General features: G+C 31.5%; 1 protein-coding gene across 1 annotated transcript; it reads right to left on the reverse strand.

The window, feature by feature from the left end:
* Nucleotides 1–755: 755 nt before the first annotated feature.
* LOC125058865 lies at nt 756–2,953 on the reverse strand. Its single transcript, XM_047663007.1, has 5 exons — nt 2,726–2,953; nt 2,134–2,263; nt 1,612–1,695; nt 1,345–1,425; nt 756–859 (listed from the first exon to the last, which is right to left on the reverse strand). Exons 1-5 carry the CDS (start codon nt 2,861–2,863, stop codon nt 756–758), a joined length of 537 nt encoding a protein of 178 aa, XP_047518963.1. The 5' UTR covers nt 2,864–2,953.
* Between the last annotated feature and the right edge of the window lie 6,362 nt (nt 2,954–9,315).

Raw genomic sequence — 9,315 nt, forward strand, 5'->3', positions numbered from 1 at the left:
TATGAATGGATTTATTGTGGCTATTCACTAAATGCTCTTTGAGTTTTTGTAAATTTTCTACATGTTCTTCGCATATTGTGCATTTTAGGTTAGAGACCTCTAGTTTTATTTGACAGTCATTTAAGTCCGATGGTGTGTATAGTTCTAGCCTCTCACTCTTGTGGTCATATTCCGTATGGCTCCTAAGATCTAATGGATCTTCATAGGTCTTATCACAATATCCACAGATGAATCCAACCAAAGATTTGTCCTTAAAAGGCAATACATTTGAGTATTTTAAAAGTATTGCCAGATTTTCCTTATGTTTGTCTTTCTCGTGTTGAGGTTTTGTAATTAATTTTAGCTCATTTACTGTACTAAGTATATTTTTCATTTTCTTGTCATCTGAAATATTAAACTAATTAGCGTTACCTCAATAATTATGACAATATATAAATTATTGTTGAAAAATAGTAATAAGTTTCAACATTGTTGATATTTAAGATAAATTTAATGATAACTACGATTATGTTCAAATTGTCAGTAACTCTTAGTAACTTGTTTTAAACACTGTAAACTTAATAAGAATTGGTTTTATGGCCTCTAAACTAAACTAGATATAAGTTTCATTGATGTTATACAGATAAGAAACAGTACTGTACAGAACCTTTAAGCAAGTTCACCGTAGATAATTTTAGAAGCTAGTAAAAATCAATTCTGCACTGTTTGTTAGGTATATAATTGAATGTACTGCATCATTCAAATAATTTAACAGACTACTCACTTGAAATTCTTTTTATAAGAGCTAAATTTCTCTTTGATCCCCTTGGTTTTTTTATTTTAACTTTTTCTTTTGTTTTCTTTTTTAATTCTTCTTTAACTAAAACAAAAAAAAATATAACTCTTTTGCTCCATATAAAAAAATTGTTCATGTTATACTGGGACATGGGGACAGACAGGGGAATTTTGTGTCTGTTTCATTGATTTATAATCAGTTTCATTATTATTCAGTACCAACACAAAACAATTATTGTTCCAATGCAATCTATGTTCCAAAAAACACCTTAAGTGTGGATCTCCACTTGAGCACTGTCAAATATGTCAAATTTCAAATTTAGTTTGACATATCCAACTAGATCTAAGTTTAAATGGTGGTAGGGCCCTAATCATTTCCTAACAAAGTTTGTTTGGAAATCACTTGGTTCACAGAATTGGTACTCAACTAATGTCAATATAATTCTAATCTCGCAATCTCTTTTTATAACAGCGGAATCACAATTGTACGGAAAGAGATAATGAGAATCATTAAAATAGTGCAATAATACTAACAGTTTTAATGCATTAGGGGTAATAAGTTAAAAATACCTAAAACATAGAAATTACGTGGCTTAGTTTCCCTTGTCCATAATGTAATGTTTCTTTCCATATACCAACTATATATAATGCCTGAAAATTAGCATGTATAGCTTTATAAACATTTAGTCTACACAATTACTACAAATATAAATATATTATATAATATAAATTAATTTTTATATCATTTCTTTTTATTTAAAATATGTAAATGTTTTTGGTGTTTAGCTTATGAAAACTTATTTAGGTATTTGCCAGTGACAAAACCAGCTAACTTACCAACATTTAAGAATAGGCCGTCTTCTGCATCATTACAATTCTCATCTTCAGACTTCATTTCACACTTGATAGGTACTGCCTCAACTAAAATCAAAACTGGCTTATATTCCATTCACAGTGCATGGGAACAAGTACTAGCTTCTTTCAATGTTTAACCCTCTCAAAAGCATAGCAAACATAGTGAAAACACCTGCTTATCATCAACTACATGTGTGACTTACTAATAAAAGAAAATGATCGAAGAAGTCTGAGGCCTAGATCCACTTAAAGTTGCTCTTAGCTAGCATGTAATTGGTGCATTCCTAGTCCAGAAGACCCATAAATTTAAATCCTGAGATTACATAAGGCATAACTAAACTATGTTAGGCGTGAAAATATGCTGGGCAAAGTCTACACTTAAGAAATTTTAGACACAATTGAAATCACAGCGGGCAATTATGTCTATAGGACTTATAGGTTATGACAAACCTGTCAAGAGATAGACACAGGCAATGAACTAATAAAGTATAGTAAATATATTACCAATTCTCTCCTGCAATACTCTAGTAATCATCTTTTCGGAATAGGCAACTTGCTGCTTAAAATCATAGGCATCTCTTAATCGTGTAATACATTTAAGGCATATTGACTTTGATTTCTCCTGTGTAGATAGCTGTAATATGAATTAGTTTCTAAGATGAAGAAGTAGGAACAAAGTTTAAAAAAGCATTCCTTGGGCAGCGGTTAAGCCTACCATTTTTCTATACAACTAATTTGGTTATTTGTATAATCTCAATTTTAACTATAAAAGGTTAATTTTAACTGAAAGTAGTAAACTTTAATTACAAGAGATATATCTAGATTAATTTTATAATATGTTGAACTGTGTTTTGTATGTTAATATTTTTTCTACTGATATGAACTCTATCTAATACTAGAACCTAATTGTACAAAGATTGTCTTTGCTCTACAATACATAAACTTATTATACTGTATTGCTATTGTTTTAACAGAATTGTATTACTTTTATGTAACTGGAGTCCAGACAAGTAGCTCTTTTATTTAATTACTTTTTATACTACGACATGCGGACTGTAAATGTATAAAAGGAAATGCATATTTATTCAATACTCACATCAATATTAAAACATTCCTGAAGCATGTTGGAATAAATTTCTTTACTTTCATCATTAATGTATGGGATATCAATGTCTCTGTGCATTCCTTCAGCTAAACAACAACGGCAGACACTTGGTAATCCCATTTTAACCATTTATTGTCACATATCACGTAGGTAAAAATATAAAAAATATGTTATTTCAAAATTTCAAATATTAAAATGTATCTAATTCTATTCTAATTATAATTTTTTTTTTTTGGATTTTATGGCCTGGTATCTAGACCTTTAGGCCAGATATATTAATAGATAGAAAATAATAACAGATAATAGTTGACACAACAGATTAAAACGTGATAAATTTCTCAAACGTCAAAAGGAACATAAACTATAGGCAGATGCTAATACTTATCTAGATGTAGACATGATAATTATAAAATGGCATAGGAACATCACTTAAACCTAACAATAATTGTATAAATATCTTAAATAACATTTAAACTTAAAAATTAATCAGTTTGATATCAACTTTGAGCAATATTGACCCAGTGCCTTGAGCGTGCAACTCCTCTAATCCAGATGGTCGATTTGTCTGTGGTCGTAGTTTCGAGCTCCGGCTGTGCACCAATAGGCTTTACTTTGTGCGTTTTCCAATAATTGTGTGCTATGTACGCAGCGTTAAATACTTGTTTATCAAGAAAATCATCGTGAGGACGTCACCATGATTTTAACCCAAAAAGGTCGCCGACGTCAGTCACAGAAAAGTGATCACCCGTTGGCCTAGATATAATGACTTTGATGAATGAATAATAGGAACTTGGTTTCATTCTAAAGCAATACAGAACTAAATGATGACTTTCGTTCAAAACACTGTACTATAGTAATATCACAAATGCTGTCAAACGAACGACTGCTAGATCTTGTAAAAATATGAGCAGCGCAAAACCAAGGATTTTCTAAATATTTATAAAATATATATTTATATTATATATTATAAATATATAATATTCCGTATCGCGGCACCGGCGATTTTGAGGCTGATTTTTTTTATGACTTCGTCATGAGTTCTCAACACCATATCCAGTGTTGTTTTGATGGCGCATGACCTTTTTTGCCAAATTAAAAATCAAAAAGTACCCAAAACCGAATCAGAAGCACCCCACTATCCACGTGGTCTTGTCCGCCATACCCCTAGAGTGTATCTAAAAAATCGGAGGCGGAATTTTTAAATAAATTGATTTTATTTTTCATGCGCCATCATTACAATAGTTGTTATGATGTTTACAGATAATAACGCGAATGTTAAAAAAAAATCAGCCTCAAAATCGCTGGTGCCGCGATACGGAATATTTACCAATAATAATATTTATACTCTTTTTATCGAATAGTCTCAAATAACGCTTACATTATAATAACAATGTGTACTCGTAGCTGTATGATTTATGGAAAATGATTTGATGGAAAAATACCTGTAAGTTTACCCGGCACTTTTTTCTTTTTATGTATCCTAGTACTCTCTTTTTCTCTTTCTATTTCTTTCAAATAAGTTTCTATATAATTTGGAATGGTTTGTTAAAAATATATTCTTGTTAACATTGATATTACATTCTTTCTAATTTGAGCTTTATGAACATCGTGCTTACATTTACGTGGCCGGTATGGTCTAAGATCAAAAGCGTCGCACAGGCGGCATTCGCTATCCTTGTCTGACAAATGATGTATTTATCATCTTTACTTAACAGCAGGTTACCATTATTTGCGGCCAGATTTAACTAAGCACCCATATACGATAGTTATTAGAAAAAAATTAGGTTCGATTTGATATATAATTAATAAATGTACGTTATGAACGTATAAATGTATCGACATCGTACCTGTTTACATCTGGCTACCTAAGAAGTGCGGCCAGGTGATCAAAGGCACCCGTGATTTTTTAAAATCTTTATGAATATTGCCGTAATGTAGACGATATTTTATTTAAATAACAAGTGAACGAAATGTATTCCCAAAGTACTAGCGGCCAAATTTTAATAGGCACCCTGGTAGATATACATTCTCCTTATTATAAAATACATAAAAATTTGGTCAACAGGTTTGGGAATTCAAGTATTGAACAAAATTATACAGCCTGTACTTCGTCGTCAGATTTCTGCCAACAATGAGTTTTTTCATCGCTGTCGGCTTTTCATAATCAAAAGCGCTAAAGAAATTAAAAATAGATATGACTTATATGACCCCATTCTATCAAAACTGGACTGTATAGAACCTACCAATGTCACTGATGAAACTAGTACTACTACAAAGAATAATAAAACCCGTCGACATTCAATTAATGATGATTAAGAAATAGTTTATCCAATGAAACACTAAATGGAACATTATTAGCCAAGCAATTAATACGATAAAACAAAAGAAATACCTATAAAGAAATACGACCGCGGAAAATTTGTATAAGTCTAATAAATAGATAAAAAAAAATTATAAATTAAAATGAATTTTAGTCATTTTAAATAAAAACTTTACACTTTCTTTTTAATAATTTCCTTGGAATATATGATTTTTGTGTTGTTAGGGTACGATCGTGCTTTTTTTTCCTTCTGGCAACCCTGCACTGTCAAGTGTCAACATACAAGTTAGTAGTTATCACAGAACACTATTACTTCTAGCGAAGAAGAACAACTTCATAGTAAAAATATGCTTACACACACGCTCCAGGTAATGCCATAGGTACTATCGTATGGCGCGAGAATTTATAATGGTATGCAAGTACAGAATTTTAAGGAATAATTATTTCATGTAGATAAATAATACGAGGAGTGTACATGGTTAACAATTTTATTAAAAATCTTCTTTAGATATTATGCCGCACTTTGAGCATTTTACACTTCAAGTTCATTACATGAAATAGCAAAGTACAACACAAAAGCGTCAATATAGCACAGTAAGTCTCTATCTCGTTAAAATGTTGATATCACAACACAAAAGCGTAAATTTTGCACTGGAGTCTCTTCGTAATAATTGATGATTATACAGCACATTAGATTTAGAGATTTTCACTTCACAACTTATTTTGTACACAGTGTTACTATTAAAAAATATCTGAAAGCCTTTGAAAAAAGTTTTTTTTTTACATTAGTTAGGTACCCAGTGTAGCTTTATATTATAATAAATTTAATAGATTGCCCTTATTATAATAAAATAATCTGACTTTAGATACTGATGTTATTACATTAATAACAAGAAAAAAATTGCAAAGCGTTGAATAATTTACCTAACAAAATGGTAGATATTTATTCAATCAGGTAATATTGATATGGATAATGGATATTGCGTACTGCGTAGATAGAGTATAGAGTATACCATAGTCTGTCAGCTGTCTACACTCTACGGGGTATTGCTTCTTTTGTAGAGCGCTATTTCAGGACTCAGGTTCGCACTTCGTAGATATGAGATAATGCAACTAATAACTATTGGCATTGGCTGTAGGCATGTCGATTCATTTTAAAAAATATCGATCTCCGATTCGATTCAAATCGGACATACTAGAATCGATTCTTGTTTAAATCGAACATTAAAAGATCGATTTTCGATTAATCGAGCCAATTTCAAACATGACTAATTGCCTAATAAAGATACAGGACATTATTGATGACCATTTACTGCAAATACAAGTAATTGGATAGAAGTCAGTCAAATCAGTAACAACTGCTGCAACTTTTTCTGGGGTTATACCCCATTTTTCAGTCATTGTTATTAATATTTGACATAAATAATCAGAATTATGGGGCTCAGTTAATTGGGACACACCAAAATTTATACTAATCAGTTCACTTTCATGTATAAAATGTCCAGTTAAACCCATGTAGCTTCTAGTATTATGTGTATCTGTCCATATATCCGTAGTTAAACATATTGACTCTACTTCTAAGAGCTTTTCTCTAAATTGCAAAGAAAGAACATCATATTTGTCATCTATCATTTGTGTAATTGTCTGCCGTGAAGGAAGCTTATATAAAGGCACTGCTGTTTTCATTAAGTATGTGAAACCTTCTTTTTCAACTGTATTTAATGGCAACGATCCGATCGGTCCGATTCGGGAGGTTTATGAATCGATTCAATGAATCGATGTAGGGTTCAAAATCGATCTGAAAAATCGATTATATTACTCTAAATAATCGATTTTTCGATTAATCGATTTCAAATCGACATCAGACATGCCTAATTGGCTGACCGCTGATACGAAAGCTGACGGGCTGTGATTATTAGTGGTTTTTATACAATAAAAAAGCAAGCGGACTTACGCCTGCGCCATGGGCGAAAAGAATTAAGAAAAGAAAAAGCAAGCGGACTTCTAAATATACAGGAAAGTTTCAATAAATTATGAAACAAAAGATGGAACAAAATGGTTGACATTTGATATAAAATGAAAAATATTAAAAAAAAGATAAACTGTGAAAATGTCTCAAGAGTCAAGAATGACTTATCTGTTGGAAAATAATTAGCAAGATTAATATTTAAAATGGTTTAGCATAGCAAAGGAAAATTATAAAATAACTCTTTTGAACGTGAAACATGGCTGACGCACAAACCATGCAGGCCAAGAAATGGGGAAAGAAAGAATATAGATACAATTGTGATAAATTAAAGTATACTAAAATGTTCGTTACATTTGAGGTCTTATATCGTACGTGATGTGTACTACTGTGTAATTGAATTGTGTTGATTGATGTGCCAACAATTTTTCTTTCGGCCTCGGCCCACTTATGGCAGCTATTTTGTCTTTGTACCAGGCTATGTTTCAAATTAAAGGATGCAACATCTAATATCCATTCATCAAATGTATGCTAAATTGAGATTGTCTTCTCAGAAAGTCTATCTTTGTCTTCTAAAAATTCAACAGTAGCTGCTTGATATTGTTTTTCTGAAATCATTGGTAAAATTTACCTATATTGATACTCTCATACCATCTTGAGATAAAAGGCCAACTCTTGTCCCATTACTTCTAGCATTTTTTACTGAAGGCTATGAAAGAAGAGAAACTGAAACTGTTTTGTTTCTTATAAATAATCAAGTATTTCTTTAACCTCTCTTTGCATGGTTTTTTCCTTATTTGTTTTTAAACAAAACAGGGTGATGTAATTAATGCTCTAAAAAGGAAAAGTATAAATGAAAATAAGAATTATGTAAAAAACAATATGATGGAAATTTACATCATCAATTATTGTCAGATATTTAGTAGCTCAGTACTTCTTAATAAATAAAAAAAATATTCTTTATGATAATTAAAAAACAATTATTATTCTTATTCAAGCACAAATTAACTCCACATTTAGTACACGAAATTGTGGAATAGCCTTTACATTTGGGAAAATTGCACCAGAGTGGCCTACTAACTTGATCTACTTTTGGCCAATGTTCAGAACCAGGTGGAGCTGGAGAACCTTTTCATTTTTGATTGTATTTTTGCACTCTTTTTGTAAGCAGACTCTTTTTAGGTTCACCCCTTTGAGCATTTTTTTAATAAACAATCCAAGAGTTTATTATAGCAAGATCAAAAAGATGGAAAATAATACCACTTTTTAGATTGCTGCCTAAAAAGCTATCCATAAGATCTACTCCTTTGATGTGTTTATTGTTTTCTTGGTCAAGTAATATCAATTTTTCCTTTTTTACCTTGTCAAATCTATTGACTTTAGTTATAGGCAATGCTCCAGCATAAGAAGATAACAGGTTAACTATCTTATTGTCTTTCCAAGCTACGCAACTCAAATCTACACCATCATGGATAGAATCTCTTTCCTGAAAACTACTGGCACAGATTTTTTCATGAAATCTTTCCTTTCTGGCAGTTTATTATTTGGTATCCTGTTTTGTTGCACAGTTCCTACTGACTGAATTCCTTTAGCTAAAATAATTACTAAAGGCGAAGAGGTATAACATTTTTCAAAGTATATGATATGGTTTTGCCTTCTTGGCACTCCCCGAAGCTAACATACTACAACATTTCCCGTTGTACCAAGATCTGGTTCACCTGGGAGTTTTTTTGAATTCTCTTGTCCAGAATATACCTCTAACTTGTGTGCATACTCCATCACATGACAAAGAACACAATTTGAAGCCATTTATGGGGCTTCTTGGGCAAATACTGTTTTAAAAAGTGCCCAAGTATTTTTGTAAAACACATTTGTTCATCCGCAGAAATGGCACCGTGGCAAACCTCTCATTGAGATGCTTGATAACAGGGTGGTTTTTATAAAGCCTGTCATGTTCTAGATCACCCATAGGTTTGTGAAGTTCATTGTTATGAAAATGTAATGATAACTTTATTTTCTCAAACTTGTTTAGTGGAATTGTTGTAGAAATGGGCTCATAACCAAACTTTGGTGAACAGTATGATCTTGTGCTAGGAAATTTGATTACTGACATGTATAACAATATAACAAATAACTTATACAAATCATATTCTGTAAATGGTATAGATGACCTGGGATTACTTTAAATATAAATTGGTCATTTCTAGGGGAGCGGAGGGCTAGTTGTAACAATTTGTCGCTTCTTGGCTATGAAAGCTTACTTGTTTTGTATTTATGAAACTAGCAGTACTATTC

This window comes from Pieris napi, chromosome 18, assembly GCF_905475465.1.
Source record: "Pieris napi chromosome 18, ilPieNapi1.2, whole genome shotgun sequence".
Classification (NCBI taxonomy): Eukaryota; Metazoa; Arthropoda; class Insecta; order Lepidoptera; family Pieridae; genus Pieris; species Pieris napi.